This window comes from Poromitra crassiceps (genome assembly GCF_964638095.1).
Source record: "Poromitra crassiceps genome assembly, chromosome: 3".
NCBI lineage: Eukaryota > Metazoa > Chordata > Actinopteri > Beryciformes > Melamphaidae > Poromitra > Poromitra crassiceps.
Window position 1 is genome coordinate 4039474 of NC_139625.1, and position 22651 is coordinate 4062124.

At 44.2% G+C, this 22651-nt stretch overlaps 2 protein-coding genes across 2 annotated transcripts in view; one reads left to right on the plus strand and one right to left on the minus strand.

Annotated features, from left to right (window-relative positions):
* Positions 1-352: 352 nt before the first annotated feature.
* ahi1 (Abelson helper integration site 1) lies at positions 353-22226 on the minus strand (the record flags this gene model as incomplete). Its single annotated transcript, XM_083634253.1, is given in 20 exon segments — positions 353-1040; positions 3318-3397; positions 4410-4495; positions 4677-4839; positions 6004-6066; positions 7870-7928; positions 8838-8958; positions 11296-11348; positions 11484-11532; positions 11636-11829; positions 12538-12678; positions 12800-12930; positions 14433-14551; positions 14702-14811; positions 15568-15797; positions 18274-18397; positions 18618-18750; positions 21684-21743; positions 21746-21838; positions 22218-22226. Coding segments are annotated over 20 exon segments (2193 nt in total). The 3' UTR covers positions 353-865.
* Positions 22227-22378: 152 nt separating this feature from the next.
* The window catches only part of LOC310774177 (uncharacterized protein), a gene marked incomplete at both ends in the record, with an annotated part of 5461 nt that continues 5188 nt past the window's right edge, over positions 22379-22651 (plus strand). The window contains one exon of the mRNA XM_083634254.1: positions 22379-22393. Within this exon, the coding sequence (XP_083490380.1) occupies positions 22379-22393 (15 nt within the window). The remainder of the gene's footprint in view (positions 22394-22651) is intronic.

A 22651-nucleotide genomic window follows, 5' to 3' on the forward strand; every position in this document is an offset into this window, starting at 1 on the left:
ACAAGATTTGAAACTCTCATTCACAAGTCATATAAATAAAATGCTATTGCTTTTGCCCATGGGTCAATTTACACCATGGAAACAAAGTAGACAGACTCAATTTTGATTTCTGTTATTTGAACTGTACGCATTCACATTTCTAGGAAATGCTCTCCACTTTGACTTATGGATACTTGGCATAGATGTAAAACTCCAAAATTAAGCTTTAAAATCATTTTGTACCACATACAAATGTGTTACAAGGGGGGAGCTTTTAAGATCCTGAGCGTCCGTATCTTGAATGTTTCATTCGTAACCTCCACAAAAACAAAATGCATACAGTATATTTTATTTATTCAACAAAATTGCTAGATATCCAAATGTGTCTTTAACAAAAGGTTTATAGTAACAGCCGGTGAACTAACAAAACACTGAAGACATGTATTACTCAAGATCTCTTACAGGCTAAGAAAATAGAACTATAATGTGGCAGAAATATCCCATCTACTGTATGCTGGTCACTAAAAATTTATACAAATATGACTACAATAAATAATTATAAAATATAAAACATAAAAAAATACAATCCCCAGGATTGTAGAATGCTATATTTTAAGACAACAAAATAAATTTGAACTTTTCCTCGATCAATCTGTATTACCGTACATGTAAGTGTAAAAATACATTACGGACATACTGACTCTTTAAGAGGCATTTCTTAATATAAAAAACGTCTACACGCAAAACATCTAAAAAATAAATGTACAACACAACAGGGAGATCTGTTGTCCTTATAAAAAAAATATATGTTACTTGACTAAAATGAATAATGCATGAAACCACTCCCAATTGGTAACGTTCATGCTAGCATGTCCACGCCATGAGCTTAGGCGTCAGGCTGGAAGGCATCGTTGGTCCTGCCTGTCGGCCTCCTTGGGAGCGGTCTGTCTGTGGATCTGGCTCTCCTCCTGCTGCTCGCTGACCATGGAGCCTCTGGGTCTGAACGTGTGCTTTGAGAGGGTGATAATGGCAACTTTCTCACCTTCTTCTTCCTTTTAGCGCTTCGGGGAGACACAAGCAAACAATGGCTTTAAAACCAACCAAGTGCCATCTCTGTACATAGGAATTTGAAGAGTTATGGTCCAAGACTCATGAAGAAGAAGGGAGATAGTATGAGACTGTTGGAATCCCAGAATGGTGAAGAAGAGTAATCCTGCCACTGATGGTGTTTCTCCTTATATTATATAATTAATTAATAGTTAATATTATATATAATAATATTAGTACAGAGGTTTTCAAAGTGGGAGGCGGGCCTCCCCAGGAAGGGGCTCAAAAACAGTTTCAGGGGAGGCTCAGTGAATGGAAGTGGGAAAAATATGACGTTAGTTATTACATTAGTTATCAAAAGGAGATCACATAGAATAGCCTAAAATGTGTGTGATTTGGTTAAAGAGATAGTTCAGAGATAGAGTAGTATTGGGGGATTTGACTGTTTCCCCCATTTTTCCAGAGTCAGAAATAAATAAATGCCTTCAGACAGACTTTTTTATTTATTTATTTTTAATAGTCTGAAGCGATCTCGTCTCAGATAAAGTAGATAGAGATGGCAGTGTTGCATTGGGTCACTGAACCAGAGTTTGTAGAGTAAAAAAAATCGGGTGCAAAAACATGAACAGAGAAGAAGAAGCAGTGACTGTCCAGAGCATACATGGGCAACATACGGCCCGCGGGCCGCCCCCTGTGTGGCCCGCGATGGCGATGGAATTGCAATTTTTTTGTTTTTGTTTTTACAGTGCACCTGAATGCAACATGCAAGATACCCGCTGAATAAGTGTCCAAATGTTCATGTCATTCTGGCCAATACTCTTCTGATAGCATTTCAGTCTGGAATATGGAATATCTTTCAATAATATTTATGACTAAAAGGCTAAAAGTAATCTCATGTGTAAGAAATTACTGTTCTACATTGAAGTAGAAATTTAAATAATTAACTTGTTGGTTTTGGATTTATTTAGCTTCAAGAGTGCATTTTTGTTCTTGTATGACCCTCAACACAGGCTTTGAGAATCCCGGGCCACTTACTGATACTTATGCTTAAATTAACCCACTCATATTCTGGTTTATTTCAAGAAAAACATTTTGGCTAGTGGAAATTCTAATTTGCTGATAACTTTAAAATCTAGCAGCCATATTGGCAGGTGGTGAAAAAAGTTACTTTCAAGCCCTGCAGGGAGAGCAGGTGGTGACATAGGAGTGAGTGAGAAAAGGATCAAATATTGGTGGTTAAGACTGAATAATGACATCACAACTGTTAATTTAAAATGAGTTATTCCTCTAAACCTGGCTTCAAATGCCCAACATTTTTCGCGCTGGCGCCGTTCAGCCCTCAGCAAAACCTGGTAGCGAGGACATTTTTTTGTGGCCCTCTCTATCATCAAAGTTGCCCATCCGTGGGTTACGGCATGACAATATTTGTTCGGCCCCCGGCAACAATCTGGGTTTCTCATGTGGCCCCCCATGAAAAATAGTTGCCCACCCCTGGGCTAGAGTGTGAAGGAGGTCCACAGGTGCAGGCGGCAGCCAGGAGAAAGGCATCCTCTGAAGTAGTTATAGTATATTGTACTAATGCAACAGGGACATAAACCAACGCGTTTTCGACTTACAAAGTCTTCATCAGGGTATAAATACAATCACATACAGGTGCAGAGTTTAAAGCCTACCAGGAGGCCATGTGCTGGAGTCACATGGGTGAGATGGTACCTATTTAAAAGAGCCACCAAGTGGAGGAGAACAAGATCAAATCGAGCAATTACAGTCACACACAATAAAAATAAACTGCAAGAAAAAGACACTAAAGTCAATCTTGCACCTATGGCTGAGGTGAGCAAAGAGAAGTGAATTATAATCAAATTAATGAATTATTAATCAAATCTAGCCAAGCCACATAAGATTTGTAATAACTACTTCAGACACAGTTGTTCAATTCAACTCAATTGTTGAGATCAAATAACATATTCATGATCCCATAGGCATCCAGGACTTTAGCGAATATTATGGTAAGCAAGTCAACTGGGGAATGGGGGCTTTGTCTTGGGCTGCCTTAGTAGATTAGTTTGTTTTGTTTGAAGTAGAGACTGTTCAGTGGCTATAAAACCATAATCCAAAATTCTGCATTCTAAACTATAGAGGAGGATGCAGCGTGGTTGTCAAGAAAAATCTACTCCTGTCCTGAGTAGCCTTGTGCAGTGTTCAATAACCACCATGCACTTTGAATTTGAAAATAAAGGTAATCTGGAAGATTAGATTTGAGCAAAGTGATAGGGAGGAGAGCCCCTTACTTGGTATCAGTCAACTCAGGGTCGGTGTCTTGCTCGGAAAGAAACCTGAGTTCTCCAGAGGCACTCATTGCTGCCGACACCTTGGAGAGGGGAGAAAGATTCAAATGAAAACAAGGAGATGGACAGAACATACATACATACATACATACATACATACAGTGGAAACCACCTATAGTGATCACGGTTATAGTGTTCAACCACTTATATTGATCAAAAAGCTTGGTCCTGAATCATTCCTATATACATGCTGTTTAAATCATCTGCTTATAGTGATCATTTTGGGCCTTGTCCCACCTGAGAACAATGGGGGGGGGAACAGTAATTGTATAATTTCTTTACTTACAAACTACCAAAAATGAGCGAACAAGATACAGCAGCGATACTGTGTGCATGTCTGTCTGTATATGGAGAGATCTTCCCGGCATCTCTGTCTGTGGAGAGATGGCGGCATCTCTGTGTATGTGAGACCGCTGTGTTTGAAACGGGTTTGAAACAGCTGGAGGCCTAACTTACTGTATGGATTTTTTAAGTCAATAACATTCCTTTACTTTATATGTGCTGTATTCATGTCATACATATACAAATGTCAATTAGATGCTAATCTGCATGAGAAATATAGAAAAAGGAAAAAAATCGGTTATAATGATCATCCACTATAGTGATTAATTTGACCCGTCCCAAGGTGATCACTACTGTATGTATATATATATATATATATACATATATACCGTACATATACATATATGTATATATATACATTTATTTATTTATTTCAGGGACAGTGCACATTAATCAACATGTCAGTTTCCGCCATCCATGTAAATGCACCAGAGTTAGCGAGAGAGCTAATTTTCATCTGTAGTTCTATATACAGTATATATATATATATATATATATATATATATATACATATATAATAGAAACAGAGAAAAAACATACAAACGAGAGAAAAGAAAATGCATCTGGTTTGCAGAGAATGCATACCGCCCATTCAACATCACTACCATCTTACCAACTTACCCCACAACCAGCACTATTGTAAGGACGGGTTTCTGAAGCAGGAGAGAGCAGTGGATCGTTAGGTCTCCTCACCTTGGTTGGTGTCGACCTCTCAGCAGTCCCTTCAGAAAAGACAGTGTCTGCCTCCAAGCACTGATCCACTCCTTCGTTGAAATCTCCTGCAACAGCAGCATAGGCTACGTCAGCATCTGGCGCCCATACATCCAGAGGCTGCATGTACAGCAGTGATTCCTAAAGTGTTGGGCCGCGGCCCACTGGTGGGCCGTGGAGGTACTGCAGGGCAGGCACATTGTACAGTATCAAACATGTGTTTGTCGCAATAAGACAGTAGAAACTTACTCTCCTCTGCTACGTAAGTAGCAGGAAAATAACCCTGCTGTCCGTTGGGCAGACGGCCAAACCACCAGCTGTCGTTGTCTTTGTACAGGACATGGATGACATCACCGCGCTGTAGGGTCAGCTCGTCAGAGCGGTTTGCACTGTAGTCGTACAGCGAGACAACCTCCGAAAGGAACACAAAGGGCCATTGAAAAGGGCAGGGGAACGTTTGCATGTGATTCAGCCAAGTCTTACAGGGGATACTTTCTTACAGGGGATGCTTTCTCACAGGGGATACTTTCTCACATGGGATACTTTCTCACAGGGGATACTTTCTCACAGAGGATACTTTCTCACAGGGGATACTTTCTCACAGGGGATACTTTCTCACAGGGGATACTTTCTCACAGGGGATACTTCCTTACAGGGGATACTTTCTTACAGGGGATACTTTCGTACAGGACTTTCTCACAGGGGATACTTTCTTACAGGGGATACTTTCTCACAGGGGATACTTTCTTACAGGGGATACTTTCTTACAGGGGATACTTTCTTACAGGGGATACTTTCTCACAGGGGATACTTTCTCACAGGGGATACTTCCTTACAGGGGATACTTTCGTACAGGACTTTCTCACAGGGGATACTTTCTTACAGGGGATACTTTCTCACAGGGGATACTTTCTTACAGGGGATACTTTCTCACAGGGGATACTTTCTCACAGGGGATACTTTCTTACAGGGGATACTTTCTCACAGGGGATACTTTCTTACAGGGGATACTTTCTTACAGAGGATACTTTCTTACAGGGGATACTTTCTCACAGGGGATACTTTCTCACAGGGGATACTTCCTTACAGAGGATACTTTCTCACAGGGGATACTTTCTCACAGAGGATACTTTCTCACAGGGGATACTTTCTTACAGAGGATACTTTCTTACAGAGGATACTTTCTCACAGGGGATACTTTCTCACAGGGGATACTTTCTCACAGAGGATACTTTCGTACAGGGGATACTTTCTTACAGGGGATACTTTCTCACAGGGGATACTTTCTTACAGGGGATACTTTCTCACAGGGGATACTTTCTCACAGGGGATACTTCCTTACAGAGGATACTTTCTCACAGGGGATACTTTCTCACAGAGGATACTTTCTTACAGGGGATACTTTCTTACAGAGGATACTTTCTTACAGAGGATACTTTCTCACAGGGGATACTTTCTCACAGGGGATACTTTCTCACAGGGGATACTTTCTCACAGAGGATACTTTCGTACAGGGGATACTTTCTCACAGGGGATACTTTCTCACAGAGGATACTTTCGTACAGGGGATACTTACTGTTTGTTGAATGGAAGCAGAATCTGTTTCCATACGGCCTGCAGAAACATAATCAGGGAGGCCCTAAAGGAAGAAAAGAATTAGGGCTGTCAAAGAATATTCTATATTTGAATATATATTCGAATATAAAAATTAAAAGAATATTTGAATATAAAAATTTAAATTCGAAATGATTATGAATATTATTATTATTATTATTATTATTTTCTTTTACATTTAACCAGGTAAAAAACCTGGCCAAGAGGGCAACATAAAAACATACATCGTTTGCCTGGTTAAATAGACCAAGTAGTTATATAAGCTCTTTGGTTGTATTGGTTTGCCTTGCCACACATGCTAATTTTTAGTTTTAGTTTTTTGTATTTTAGTAATTTTAGTATTCAAACGAAGATGTTTTGTTTAGAAGGAATATTCGAATATGATTTTGGGGCAATTTTGACAGCCCTAAAAAGAAGTAGCATTTTTGGAGGACAGGTAAGTATTAGTTGACTACTGTGTAATCAGTACAGACCACATGAAACGGCTCTGACAGAGGGTCGGTGACGTATCAGACTGAAAACAAATATTGTCTGACATGAAAGAGGGTTGAGAGGCGGGCCATAGCGTGTCGATGATTTGATTTGACAGTTCTGGGGACTGGAGTTGGCGTAGGCCAATCCTGGTGCTTGTATAGGGTGTTCCGCCTCCAAATCCAGTGGGATTCAGCATGTTCTGCCGCTACGCGAGTGGGATCCGCAGACAACTGAGGAACTGGCTGTTTCCGCGCGTATACTGCTGTTTCAAAGCCAAATGTGCCGGCTGCCGGCTTGGGATGTCTGATGGGCCAGGGTATGACCTGCGGACGTTAATGTTATTCCTGGAATGCGAGTTTAATGAGCCAATTACATACTTATTGGCCAAATATATTAACATTTATGGGCTAGAAAAGTCTGCCCATGTACAGTAGGCACTAGGCAGCCATTTTGTCTGCCCGGAATTTTCTTCTCGCAGTGAAGATTGATTGACAGCTGTCATGTCGTGATATGATTGGTTGGAATGGGGTAGAAATGTGATAGTTCTGCATGACGTCAGCATACTGTAGACCAGTGATACTCAACTGGCAGCCCACGGGCCACATGCGGCCCGCGGGCGCCCCCTGTGTGGCCCGCGATGGAATTGAAAAAAAAGAAAGAAAAAAAAAAGATTGTACAGTGCACCTGAACGCAACATGCAAGATGCCCGCTGAATAAGTGTCCAAATCTTCATGTAATTTTGGCCAATACTCACACTTCTGTTATAGCATTTCAGTCTGGAATATGGAATATCTTTCAATAATCTATGATTTAGCTGCTAAATTGTTAAATACCGCCGTCTGCTCGCTACTCAGGCACTTATGTATGTACTTAACCTAAGTAACTATCCGGTGTGCACAACATTGTCAGACTATAAACTCCGTCTGACACCTACAATCCGCTACAGAAAAATGTATATTGATTGTTTATTAACTGGCCCCTGGCCTTCTATCATTTCACAAAAGTGGCCCCCGGGCAAAGCAAGTTGAGTATCCCTGCTGTAGACTACAGTTATGAATGAAATCCTGAAAAATTAACTTTTGATGTGGAAAAAACGTGAAAAACTAAGACATTTTATTTTTGTGATGATTTTTTTGGCATACATTATTAAATAGGTGCACTGAATAACCAGGGATGTGATCTCAAATAGAAAAAATAATAATAATTTCAGCTCGACTTCAAGATTCAACCGAGAGAGAGAGAGAGAGAGAGAGAGAGAGAGAGAAAGAAAAGGAGACAATCACAAAAAAGTAATAGACTTATAAAACTATTATTAGCCTACTATTTATAGTAATACTACTATTAGTATCCTTACTGTCTGTAGCCTGAGAGATGTAGCTCCTCTTAGACGCTGACCCACTGGACTGAAACCACCTGAAATCACAGACAAAGCGTAAATGTGTCATGTAACACTACAACTCAATACAAGCACTTGTGTGTGCAGTGATCACCTACGGACGCAAGTGAAAATGACAAGAGGTCCATCTCTGTCCCTGTGAACGGTGTACATGCTTGCTTCTGGAGGTTCTCAACTGCAATACTGAGCTCGGGGTGTGTTCAGTCTTCAGTTAAATCCCTGCCGTGTTTTCAAATATTATTGGAATTCCCTGCAGGTTTTGCTCTGCGTGAGCTGCCCCCCCGAAGCTCCTTTGTGCACGTACGCTTTGCAAATATTGGACCTCATAGAGTTGCAGCAGAGGCCTTCACAAGTTAACCCATTAATCACTAATAGCTATTATTTAGTATGTGAAGGAAAAGCCCAAAGAATTATTTTTCTGTTAGAGGTGGAAACACAAAATTAGCTGTTTCCACAGGTAACTTTGTCAAGACGTGGCTACACATGGAAGAAAAAAAAGTCCACATATTTATCATGCCTTTATTAGACAAAGGTGATTTTCTTTCAAAAATGCCCCAAAAAATATATATCAAAAATGTTTTAACAAAACGTTTGTCATTCATTTGACATGCTAAGACATCAGATTTACACTGGATCACTGCACATATTCTTAAAACTGAAGTTGTTTTGAAACATTTGATGAGATCCAGCCATTTCTGTATCAGATTATATTTAGTCGTTAGCCACATGGGGGTTACTCATTCTATAATGTTTCACAAAAACTATTGTAAATACGGTTTCCAATGAACCCCTTGTGACTAAAACGTGCGCTGTAGCCTCATACTTTGACCCATTTGAAACATTCCAATGGATTTGTGCTCAGCTCAGGCGACTACTTTAAGTGTTGGAAGGGCAAATAACAGTGTGTGATTAGCCGTGGTACTCACGGGTTTGGCTGCTCAGGGCCGCAGCCTGGGGGATCAGCTGCTCTGCCAGAGGACCAGAGAGCTGCAGTTTGGCGTGCGGTGACAGCAGGGACGGAGGTGGTAACGAGACATTGAATCCCATCTGGAAAGGGGTGCACTCAAGTTACATTTTCAGGATATAACCCAAGACAGTGGTTCACAAATGGGGGTCCGTGGCACTTTGCCAGGGGGTCCGCGAAAGGTTTTCAGGAAAATGAAAATAAAACCTTTTTTTTTGGGTTGCAAAAGCTTCATAGTTCAATGAAAATATCGTATGCTTTAAATCTAAAATGTTTCATGGATTACATTCTAATCTAACAAACCTATCAATTTAAAAGTGAAGCACGTTACCGTGGAAACAATTAAGCTTAGCCCAAAATCACAAATCAGAATGAGGGGGGCCCCGGTATATGTTCTATCTTGTAAGGGGTCCTTGGCTGAAAAACATTTGAGAACCTCTGACCTAAGATACACTGACACTAACTGGGTTTCCATCCACCTCTGGATATTCGCATTTACCCAAAATGCGAATATAAACTTGAATGGAAACACCAGAAATTCGAATAAAGGTCGAAATATCGCATAAATGTTTTTACGCTTGGAGGGGGTGGATTTATCAGCGTATCGACAGTAGGAAGATGCGAACTTTTGCAATGGAAACAGATTTTGCGAATTAACGATGACTACCAGATGTGACTTCACTTCCGCTTTATGCTACTCCGGGGGGAAATGGTGGCGATTAGCGCCAGGCAGTCTGAATGAAATTGAATGTAACGTTCCCAATTCTATGTATTAAATTCTAAAAAACGACCCTCAACATTTGGGAAGGCTAAGCCACACAACTAGTTCGTTATAATCTAACATCATGCTTTGAAGGCGACTTTACGACGATGACGGTGATGACTCAATCAAAGCAGGTCTCCGCTGATAGAGATCTCTTACAGGCACACAGGCACACAGGCACGTTACGCCTCCTCCTGACGAGAAGCGCCACCGACTGCTCAACCTGCCGACTCCCAAAACTCGCTAAACAAAACTGAATGGAAACGCATAAATTCGCATTTTATTTTGCGGATTTTCACAAAATTCGCTTGAATTATGCGATACATTTGGATGGAAACCCAGTTACTGACAAGTCTTCAGTACTTGAGGGGAAACCAAAGAAGGAAAAAAATGGGTTCAGTCAGAAATTATAGTTTTATTCATGTCAACTTAAATAGCTTTTTGGGCGTCCGGGTAGTGTAGCGGTAGATTCCCTGCGTACCAACACGAGGGCCGCAGGTTCGCGCCCCCCCCCCCCCCGTGTTACCTCCGGCTTGGTCGGGCATCCATACAGGCACGATTGGCTGTGTCTGCGGGTGGGTAGCCACTACTAGCCAGATTAGGGTGTCCTGGTCGCTGCACTAGCGCCTCCTCTGGTCGGTCGGGGGGTGCCTGTTTGTGGCGGAAGGGAACTGGTGGGAATAGCGTGATCCTCCCACGTGCTACGTCTTGCCGGTGAAGCTCCCCGCTGTCAGGTGAAAAGGAGCGGGTGGCAACTGCGCATGTGTCAGAGGAAGCATGGTGCTATGGTCTATGGCTCTCCCCAGATTGCCAGAGGGGGTGCAGCGACCGGGGCAGCAGGGGGGAAATTGGCCAAGTACAATGGGTGGGAAATCAGAAAAAAAAAAAAAAAAGTGAAATAGCTTTTCATTATACTAGATCAGGGGTCACCAACCTTTTTGAGGTTGAGGGCTACCTGAAGGGTAGAGAGTCATGTGGGGGGCTACCTGTTGAAATTTGCTCGATTTACCTTTAAATAATGAGTATTATGCATTTAATCGAGACATACACTCTTTTCTTTCACTGTTGTGAAGAAGAACTCTTCCTCCCACTCCTCTTGAAATTGGTAATGTTTTTTCTTTCGCTTTTCTGCCATTGTTCTTGCTTTCCATCATTTAGCTTAGCCAACTGATATAATCATTGGCAGCTGGCAGTCGCACTGTCGCAGAGTGAATGACGTAGTGACGTAACGTAAAACTAAACTGTGACCCCAGCCCAGGTGGATCAAAATAGTTAATCAATAATTAATTATACACAGACAATAAACGTTTTTAAAACGTATGCATTGTTAAACCAATTCTTTTCTACATTTGTGTGTTATTGTGGGAAGGGAGGAGAAAAACAAATAAAAAATACATTTTTCTGATATTTTTTTGTTTTGTTTTTTTGTTTTTCCTTTCTTTCCCCTGTGTCTGAGCCTGTTTGTCTGTTTTGTCTTGTTTGTGTAAAAAAAAAAAAAAATTTTTTTTATTTTTTTACATTTTTCTGAACGTGGCCTGCGGGCGCCACAGCGCCACCCCGGGCACCGTGTTGGCTACCACTGTACTAGATCATCTATCCAAGGTGCAGCGAGGTTACATTTAAAAAGCCCTACAGAGGTCAAGCTCACAATACTCACTGTTCCAGCGTCCAACGTCAACCTCCTCCCCAAGTGAGTCACGCCCGCTCTGTCTGTAAACCACAAACACAGTGTATTTTTAATGTCAATGATTAGATGGCACTACACTGTTGCACAAACACAGTTTAATATGGTCATGAGATCATCATCGACATGGCAATAAGAAAACTCACATCTAAAATACGTACCTTGTTCAAACATGTATCCAGGAGTTGAGGATCTTTGAGGATGTGGTTCCTAAAAACGGTTTGAAAGGGTAAGTTTTGGAGCACACCGTATTTCTGAGGGTAATAAGAATTTGAAACACCACATCCCAAAACAACACAGAGTGAGTATTTACAAGAACTGAATCCAGTTTATCTTTGACACGCTGCATCTTCAGTGACAGTCTCGTTGCTTGGGCATACTGGTCCATGGCTGAAGAAGTAGCCGTGTCCTGGAACACCAACGGCTCAGGTGTGTTCCTCAAGGTTCTAGCGTCAACAGAAGCACATCTGCTCGTTCCCTTCATATCCTGCACCTCCAGCTGGGAAACTGCACGGAACAGAAAGACATGTTGTCAGCTCTATTTCTGTATATCTGTGCATTTACGTTGCTATCGAACTTCCGGTAGTCTCGCTGGCCAGCCTCCTCTCCCTTCCGTCCGAGGAGTCTGGCGCCGCAGGTCTCCATAGTGGGATTGCGATGGGCGGTGCTTAGCGGCAGTGCCCTTGGAAAATAGTTTCAAACAATCCAACTGGCCGTTTTCAGCGTGTAGCAACGAGCTAGCGTGTAGGTTTCTACCGTTAGCTTGCTAGCTGGGTTAGCGTTGTTGTTTTCACTGCGGCGTCAGTGCACTATTTACAGCGACACACAGGGAGGAGGGAGCGGAAGCCGCTCTGATTGACATGGTCGGAGCCAATGACAGAGCTTGTAATAAGCCGGGAGCGGACATCCGGCTGCCACCGAAACAGTCGCTCCAATGGGAGAGCAGAGTAGAGCAGGGGAGGGCTTATCCCAGTTATGGAGACCTGTGGCGCCAGACTCCTCGGACGGAAGGGAGAGGAGGCTGGCCAGCGAGACTAACTATCGAAACTGACTTAAAGTTAGTAGGAGGAGAAGCTTCAAATGTGCTGTGGGTGCCGACATCGACATCACTTTGCCTGACCTATCGTGAAATAAACTTCGCATTGAAATTTGGGGGGAAAAGGTGAGGTGAATGACATGTCACATGGTGTTTCTCACAGGAGGGAAAGCGCTAACCTTTGCGGTCGTACAGGTACACGTGGACAGGCTGGCTCTGACCGAAGGCGCAGAAAGCGACCATGTTCTCATGAGGGTGGAACGCCACCCCGCGCAGAGCCGAGGAGTAACAAAGCTCCGAGTACACCGCCACCTGGTCGCCTGGGAAGACACACGAAAGCATCCAGAAGCGTGAACCTCTACGCAGAAGAACACTGTCAATGATATTTCCAAGAACAGATTTGCTGCTATTTCAGAGGAAAAGGCACACGATGCTCCTCACCCGTTTCGGCATTCCAAACGTAGGCCATCCCGTCCTCGCTCCCGGAAAAGATGAAGTTCCCACAGGGAGTGAAGGTGCTGTAGATCCGCTCTCTGTAGTTGGTAGCACCGGTGTACTTCTTGACGGCCAGTCTGAGAGAGACAGATAACAGATCAATGCAAAAGTTACATGATTTCAGTCTAGAGGAAAGCTACAGACTCCCAAGTTTGACCCAAACAACAATTGTAGTGGAAAACAAAATCGTAGAGTTACTCGTACTTTTCGATGATACATTGTGCCTGAGATTATACTGTATTTTTCTTTGCTGTGTCCTATAGAGGGGCAAAGTGAGCGTCACTTCCTGCTTTTCTCCCTGTACCAGCGCTGAAAAAATATGAATGGCGGTGAACGGAGAATAACTTTTGACTTTTTTGATCCCGTTTGAATTGTGCCACGGGGTGCCAACGTTCATTTTGTCCATTTAAAACATAACTTTGCATGTGAAGAAAGTCACAGTTTGTCGTCAAACTGAAACGTAGGGGTTAGTTTCGTATAAAAACTACATCGCTCGTGGGAAGCTCGTGGCACGTCGCCGGTCTTCAGCTTTGCCGGTAGAGAAAGTGACGTCACTTACGGTGAAAACACACCGCACGCGTCTCCTGCACGTAAGCTGCGCGGCGCGACCATTTGCGACCTTGTGCGCAGCCAGTTTTCATTAGGACACCATGTTAACAGATCTGTCAGTCCACACCGAATTGCGCGCAGCGCGCCGCTCAGCTCAGCTCCGCGGACGCTCAGGGCCGCTCAGCTCAGCCTGGAGTTCTATTTTCCTGCGCGGCCGTCTGCGCCTGTGAGCGACTCTGTCAAGTTGAACAGATCAGATAAGGGCAGACAGGAACTCCGAAACCGGACATTCGTCAAATAAAACCAATTTCAAAGTGAAATGTTTATTTATGTTGTTGATTGCCCCTTTGGAAGTGTGAAAAGAGAGAAAGAGCAGTGGGAGAGGGGGAGCGGCTTCTAGGGGCTCGTTGCCTGCGGAGCAACAAGTAGAGAGCTAGGACTCCCTTCTCTCTACAACAGCACGCACTGGGAAAACGGGAGGAGAACAGACAAATGATGCAATTGCATTTTATAACGAAGGTAGCCATTAACTGTTATCCCAAACATATTACTTTAGATATTTATGTCATCATTTACTTGGCCATGATAAGGAAGACAGGAGATCTGGGGCAAAATATATAGCGGACGAGCAGAGCGCGCAAAGAGAGCTGCGCTCTCTGTGTGGACACTTTAAGCGACTTCTGCGCAGAGGTGCGCTGCGCGGCGCATGCGCGCAATTTTCGCCTCTGGTATGTCCCCACCGTTAGGCGACAGTGTATGTAGTCTTTCTGATTTATAAGTTCTAGTGCAACAGTTTGGCGACAAACTGCGACTTTCTTGACATGCAAAGTTATGTTTTAAATTGACAAAATGAACGTTGGCACCCCGTGGCACAATTCAAACAGGATCAAAAGAGTGACGTTATTCTCCGTTCACCGCCATTCATATCTTTTCATCGCTGGTACAGCAGGGAGAAAAGCAGGAAGTGACGTTCACCATTCTCTATTGCCATTTGGTGCTGCAACATTCATTCTGTCATCTTATCATTTACATTCTCAGGTCCATCACTCTGAGGACACTGTCTTTGGCGTGGATGAGCAGGCGCCGGCTGTTCGGGTGGACCTCCAGCATGTTGATGGGGACGCCGCTGAGGTCGCTCTCGTCGATTTTCTGCCCAGAGACAAAACGTCGAATTTCAAAGTGATTAGAACACCTTTCAGTGAGCGGTAGAGTGTTTGCATTGTTCTATGGATAATTATTCCTCCCCAAACCTGCATCGGGGAGGTGGGGGGTAAATACGACAAAGTATTTATTCTGTACCTTCTCGATACACCAGCGATGACACGGCTGCTGCTGCTGCTTACTGTCCTTCACCAAGGTTTTCCAGACAATGATTAGACCTGCGTTGTCTGCAGAGAACATCCTGCTTCCTAATTAAGACAAATGACAACACAATGAGAACGTACTGTACAGCTGTATCCCCTCATCAATAAAGAAGTGTCTTCATTCACATCACAAAACAAAATATAGCCCACACCAGGGGTGTCCTAACCTTTTTGAATGGGGGCCAGATTAGATCATGTGAAAATGCCGGTGCTTCTCGCATCATATGGGTTATAAAGAAATGAAATCAAAAATCACATACAAATGTACTCTAAAGATTTTGTTTACCATCTGAAAACAGTAGTTCTGCATGTGCTGTTCCTACTTGGTTCCTGTACAAACTGTATTAGGTGAAGGGAAAAAATGCAAATTGAACTTGCTTGATTAACCTGTGTGGAGGGTCACATACATGTATAGTATATATTGAGAGACAAGCCGAGGGCCACTTAAGATCTGTCCGCAGGCCGCAATTGGCCCCCAGGGCCGGACTTTGGACATGCCTGGCCTAAGCAGTCATTTCCATAAAGCTGTATTTACAATTTGGAAAAATAAATGCTTATGTTCAATGGTGGATATCTCACTGCTTTTTTAGTTTTTTTTTTTGATAATTTTTTGGGGCATTTTTGCCTTTATTAGACAGGACAGAGTAGGCAAACAGGAAAGGTGGGAAGAGAGAGAAGGGATCGGATTTGAAACCCGCGTCGACCGCGTGAAGGACAGGACTGAGCCTCCGTGGTACGCGTGCTACCAGCGTGAGCCACCAGGACGCATGGATATCTGCACTGTTTGCATCCTCATCATACCTTCAGAGTCAAAGCAAGCCACGTTGATGAAACTGCTGTGACCGTCGAACTCCTGCAGCAGCTGGCCGTTGACGTCGTGAACGTCCAGCCTCCACACGCGTAGCAGACAGTCGTACCCCCCCGTCACCACCAGGTGCTGGGCCGCGGGGTGGTACTGGGCACAGTACACAAACGACGGGTGAGGGAGCACCTTCTGGGCGATCCCCAGGAGCCTCTCCACGTTCCACTCTCTGAGGGAAGAACGTGAAGGATCTGTTATCGAGAGGCAAAGGGGCCGCCTACTTCCTGCTTCAGCACTGTACCAGGGATTTTCTTCCGCAATTTATTTTCCCATAGACATTTCGTAAAATGCTTGTAAAAATAGTTTTACTTGGTCAAACCAAACGGTTCAGCTATATTTAGAATCGGGAGAGACCGTAGAACATTTCACTCGGACCGAAAACTAAAAAAAAACGACATCGAAAACACATTTTCTTTAAATCCGCAATTGTGTTACGTTTTGGTCAGAGTGAAATGTTATGTGGTCTCTCCTGTGTCTAAATATATCTGAACCGTTTGGTTTGACCAAGTAAAACTATTTTTTATAAGCATTTTACGAAATGTCTATGGGAAATTAAATGGCGGATGAAAATATCTGGTACAGTGCTGAAGCAGGAAGTAGACGGTCACTTTGGCTCTCTATTTAGGCATTCCACGAGGGGGGCGGGGGGCAGAGGGAACAGAATAAAAACAGAATATTATCTTATTATGCAAAGAACTAGAACGACCGCACCGCGGATTTATGCCTCCGCCATTAGTTAATTCTTGAATCCAAATCGCCATTTGAGGCAAATTGGAAGAAATTCCGTCAAGGCATTCCTGAGATCTCACGTTAACGAGCATGAAACGAGCGGTCGTGAGGTCACAGTAACCTTGAACTTTGACCACCAAAATCGAATCGGTTCATCCTTGAGGCCAAGTTAATGTTTGAGGCAAATCTGATGAAATTCCGTCAAGGCATTCCTGAGATATGGCGTTAACAAGCTTGAAAATGGCGTTGGAGAGGTCACAGTGACCTTGACCTTTGATCACCAAAATGTAATCCGTTCATCCTTGCGCCCAAGTCGACGTTTGAGCCAAATTGGAAGAAATTCCATCAAGCCGTTCTTGAGATATCGCTTTAACGAACTTGGGAATGGCATTCGTGAGGTCACAGTGACCTTGACCTTTGACCACGGAAATCTAATCAGTTCATCCTTGAGTCCAAGTCCATGTTTGAGGCAAATTTGATGAAACTCCATCAAGGCATTCCTGAGATATCGCGTTAATGTACTCCATGAATAATTCTACTGAGCCAGACAATCACCACTGGCACACACTGCCTCTGAAAGCATGGCAGCATAATGACACATAAGAGGAGTGATTACTCCCCCTAGAGGTGCTATGACACAAATTCAGCCAACGACAGTGGCAACTTGCGCATGTGTTTCATTCACATCCTAGCCATAACTACAAAATTATTTTCTGTTCATCTATTTTAATTGGATTCCTTAGTTTAAGTCTTTTATCTTTGTGAATGATGTGTTCCTATTCTTGTTATATGAGAGGACCCAGCATACTCACATTTCACTGCACCCTCCTTTATTGTTTACCCTATTCACCTTATTCTTTGCCCACACATGGACGCTTCCGCATTACGTAATTTTGTAATAGTATTTCCGTTTTGACTTGCCAAAAACCCCGCAGGCAAAATGGCTGCGCACACTCCGCTCCTAAAGTGACAAAATTACTCCCCCATAAACTAACATATCTTGGCCAATACGTATGTAACATACAAAATAAAACAACCCGTAATATCTTAATTTTATGTAGAATGCAGAGGACATGTAACTGTTTAGTTAAACTTGCATTCCAGGAATATTGTGCTCTTAAGGTGACGTTAGTGGAGTCGAGGCTGTTGCGTCCTGAAACCCACTAGCGTAACCTATGTGCGATTCGAAATAACGCATCCGAGATAGAAACGTTATGAATATAGCCACGTTATAAACAACAAACTAACGCTGGTGATCCGTATGGAAACAGTGTTACTCGAAATGGTTAAAAGTTATTATCAATTTGGTCATTCAGTGGCATTTTACTGCCATATAACACAACTAACTAGTGGCTAACCACAGAAACCACAGAAGGCAACAGCGCTGAACCGGAAGAACAAATACGTTTGCGTTGAACGCGGAAGAGAGAAAAAGTGGGCGTGGTGAATAAGGTGAATAGAGACACTGCATGAAATAGGCGACGCCCATCACGGGGGAAAGGCTCCGTTCATTTCCACACACCAGCGTCATTTTCCTTGAATTAAACATAGCTAAAAGCTGTTGTGTTAAAAGCTGCGCAGACAACAAATGTAAAAAATCGCCAGTTAACTTTTTTTGTACTCCTGAACAAAACAAGGAAGCCATTGAGAATTGGCGAGAAGAGAAATGTGGATCTAGTTGTCAAGGAAGTAAGTTGGAGTGTTCATCTTCCGTATATACGATCTTTTTCTGCAACAGGCAACCATGCACGTGACATAGGAGAACGCCAGGATTGGAGGGGGGCTTTCTGTTTCCCCCCGTCTTGGGCGTGGTTTCTGAAGGATGACGCGTTACGCAGTGTCTCTATGTATGCTATGTATAATAAGACAAATAAACAAACTTCAACTTGATACCAATGCTACCTATTCTTTATTACCTGACAGTTCCATCAGAGGAGGCGGACAGGAGGCTCCGGTCATCTCTGGACCAGCAGAGATCATAGACGATGCTGAGATGACCGTTGAAGGCAGCTAAAACCTTGCCAGTGGGGATCTCATACACTGAAAGCAGCACAAGAGCAGGTTATTGTTTGTAGAGTTTATCTTAAATGTTTCATGTAAGCCTGAAAGTTGTAGACTCGTCAGCGTCAATTTCCAGTGCTGCTCATGATCAGATCACTGTTATAACTGCAAGTAAATGAGTTGAGAGATTTCTGTTGAGCTGCCAAGTGGAGTGTGAAGAGAGGAAGCTAGTGCACAGGCAGATGAGGCTGCTGCTTACCGACAACAGGGAAAGCATCTCTGTCAGCACACGCAGCAGCCAGTATTGTCCCGGCGTGAGAGAAGCGCACGGTGAAACAGCCCATCTGACCGCCGCGGAACGACAGCACCAGCTTGTTGGGAATCCGACAGACCTTCACACAGAAAAACTCCCGTGAGATCTCCTAAAGTCAAACAAGTATTATGACCAGGCCTGTGTGGGTCAAACAGTATTTTGTTGGTTTTAGCCTACCTAAGTGCCAGATGGGTGGGGCTTCACAAGGGCCACGAGTAGCATTTTTAGTTGACTTTCCCCACAATTAGGAACTTACCTGACACAACCCTATCTTGTCCCTATCTTATCTTGTCCCTATCTTATCCTCCCCTCCCCTCCTCTTAGCTAGTATTCTCTAAACCTACGGACACTTAAAGACTACATTTTCTATTTCCTTTGGACTCTACTTTTTACATTTTCAACTCCCTTCCCTGATTTTAGGATAATTTAAAAACTACATTTTTATATCCCTCTGTTGGACTCTTTTTTACATTTTCAATTTTCTGTTCTCTTGTAAATTTTATTTCCATAATAAACCATTTACAGAGTTTCAATGCCGGAAAACTCTGTTCATGGTTTAGCCCGGCATCTCTCGGCCTGTCTCGGAGGGGAGTCCCCGGATGGGGGTCCGCCGCTGGGTCCACTGCCTGGGTGGGCCCGCGTGGCCTGCGTGGCCTGCTCTCCCAGTTCCCAGTCACTAGCTGGGGGCGGGTCTGGGAGCGGGTCGCGTGGGGGGTGGGCTTACCCAGGCGACCATTGCTGGGCCCCTGTAGCACAACGACCTCACAAGGTTCCTCCTCAGCCAAGCCAAGTCACTGGGGCAATCCATTTGGTGGAAAGGTTTTCTTGCGTTCACTGGGGGTGTGGGGACGCCGCTGTGTCCCGGCCCAGCCTTCTCTCCCACGCCTTATGTGGGGGGGGGGGGGGCCGGGGCGGGGGGCATCGGTGCTCTTCATCACTGGTCGAGGGCTGCCGGTTGGTTTAGAACAGTTTAGGTAGGCGATAGATTAGCTACAGCCTAAGGCTGACCTGTTAGTGTTCAGGCAAAGATCAGACTAGAGCAGAGTAGGATAGGCCAGATTAGGCTGTAGACTAGCTAGATACTATGTCCCAGTTAGCTCTGGTTAATGCTTAGAGTAGTCAGTTGTCTGATCTTCCCCCCCCCCTCTCTTTCTCTTTCCCCCGCTCCTTTCCCTTCTTCCCCCTCCTGTTCCCCACTCTCCCACATTTCCCACTCCCCCCCCCCGCACCCTCTCTTTCCATGCTCTTCCCTCCCCCGCCGCCCCTTCCCACGTTCCCCCTGCTCTCCCTCCCCTGCACCCTCCCACCTCTCCTTCTCTGTTCTCTCCTCCTCCCTGTCCTCTCCCCTCTCTCACATTCCCCCTGCACTCCTTCCCCTGCACCCCCCCACCTCTCCTTCTCTGCTCTCTCCTCCCCTCTGTCCTCTCGGGGGGGGGGGGGGGAGGAGGGGGCGGAGAGGTCTGTTCCCTCCCCCGCCTCCTCCTCCCGCGTTCCCCCTGCACCCTCCCACCTCTCCTTCTCTGTTCTCTCCTCCTCTCCCCCTGCACTCCTTCCCCTGCACCCTCCCACCTCTCCTTCTCTGTTCTCTCCTCCTCTCTGTCCCCTCTGGGGGGGGGGGGGGGGGGGGGGGGGGGGATGTGGGACGCTCCCCCTGCTTCTCTACCCTGGCTCTCCCTCCCCTGCACCCCCATCTCTCCTTCTCTCCTCCTCCTCCTATCTTCTCCCCACCTCCCCCCTCTCCTCCGTCTATATTGCTCATTCTCTCCCCACCTCCTCCCTCCCCCTGCTCTCTTCTCCCCCACACCTCCCCTCCCTTCCCCTCTCCTGCTCTCTCCTCTTGCTCCTCCCCACCTCCTATACCCTCCCCACCCCATCACTCTCTCACATTCCCCCTGCTATTCTCCCTTCTCCTGCGCTCTCCTCTGCTCTCCCCTCATTCCTATATTTTCTATATTATCAATTGTTCAAATGTTATCTTTATTCTGTATATTCTTGTTACTGTGTGTTAGCTAGAATTAGCTAGACATACTTTCTGTGAAGCCCTCTGAGACATGCTTGTGAATTAGGGCTATATAAATAAACTTGACTTGACTTGACTTGTCTCGATGCAGTGAAGCCCAGTTACCTAGTAGATCAGGGATGAGCAACTTTGATGATAGAGAGGGCCACAAAAAAATGTCCTCGCTACCACAGGGCCAGATTGTGACCGCGCACTTCCACCAGTAGCCTACTGTAACATCATCACTCCCAATTATAGCTACTAATTTGATGAAAAGGACTGGTCATCAAAGGTTATTATACCAACATTTATATTTTTCATATTCAAATTTAGTCATTCTTCCATTCAGATGACACCAGAAACTTTGCTCTCGCTTTAAAACAGCCCGCTACAGCAATTTGATGGGGTACATCACCCAAATATGTCATATTAATCAGATTAGTAATGTTGCATGATGTGCAATGTGCATCCTGGATATAGTTTGATACAATAGCGTTAGCTCGAATGCTAACGCTAAACAGTATGTGGATGGACAATGCTAATGCCATTAGTGCCATGTTCTGGGATGTACAGTAAAATAAAAACACAGATTTGGGTGGTCTAACCCAGTGGTTCTCAAATGGGGGTCTGGGGACCCCCAGGGGTCCATGGCACTTTGCAAGGGGGTTTTCAGGAAAATAAAAATAAAAACTTTTTTTTGTTTGCAAAAGCTTCATAGTTCAACACAAATATTTTATGGTTTAAATCTAAAATGGTTCATGGATTACAAACATGGATCTAACAAACCAATCAATTTAAAAGTCAAGCACGTTACCGTGGAAACAAAATTAGCCCAAAATGACTAATCAAAATGAGGGGGACCCTGGTATATTTTTCTATCTTGTAAGGTGTCCTTGGCTGAAAAACATTTGAGAACCTCTGGTCTAACCTAACCAAAAACGTCCGCCTTGTAAAAAATAAAAAATAAAAAAATTAACAAATTGACCAGGGTATCCTGCTCCATCTCAACCAACCTGACCAGGTATCCTGCTCCATCTCAACACAGAGGGCTTGCTGCTGTCTAGATGCTGTGTTAAGCTTCTCTTGTGACGTCACTCTGCAGTTGACTGTAGGAGGTGCTGCCCCTCTCCTCTTGCAGCGCCATCATGGAGCGGATACTGGGGTCCACCTGCCACAACAAAAGCCATACAGCCACATATTAACTAAACCCACTAGAGCAGAGGTTGTCAAAGTGGCAGGCGGGCCTCCCCCGGGGGGCTCCAAACAGTTTAAGGGGAGGCTCAGTGAATGGAAGTGGGGGAAAAATATGACATTAGTTATAACAGCAATTCACATAGAATAGCGTAAATGTGTGTGATTTGGTTACAGTACAGTAGTTTTGGGGGAATTTTGCTGTTTTTCCCAGTGTCAGAAACAAATAAATGACCTTCAGATAGACCTTTTTTATGTATTTGATGTAGCCTGAAATATGTCGAAACAGCACTTAACAGCACTTCTTGACTTAATTACTGAGTGTCTATGGGATCAAATAATAATAACCATGATACCATAGGCATCCAGGATTGAGCCAAAACTAAGCAAGTGAACTAAGGGGGGTTTGAGGGGGGGGGGGGGGGGGGGGGGGGGGTGGGGGGGGCGCCTGTTTCCAAACTTTCTCTGAGGGGAGGTATGTCACCTCTAATATTATTCACTGTAGAAGTCATCCGATATGAGACTAGTCACGGTCCCAAAAGATGTTCATTTAGCAAAGGCCAGTACAGAAAACATACCACGCATCATGGAAGTTACAAATATTTGGTCTACTAGTCAGCAGTTGGTAGCATGCATAAAAAGTAGCAGTTAGAATACAGCAACAAACGTACATGCTCGGGAGTTTAATGCCCTTTAGAGTAATGTAAATTGTGGAGTTGTATCTGTTTCGGGGGTATCTCCTCCACCAGTCGACCACCTCGATTGTTTTAGGCTGTCTCTTTGCCCGGGC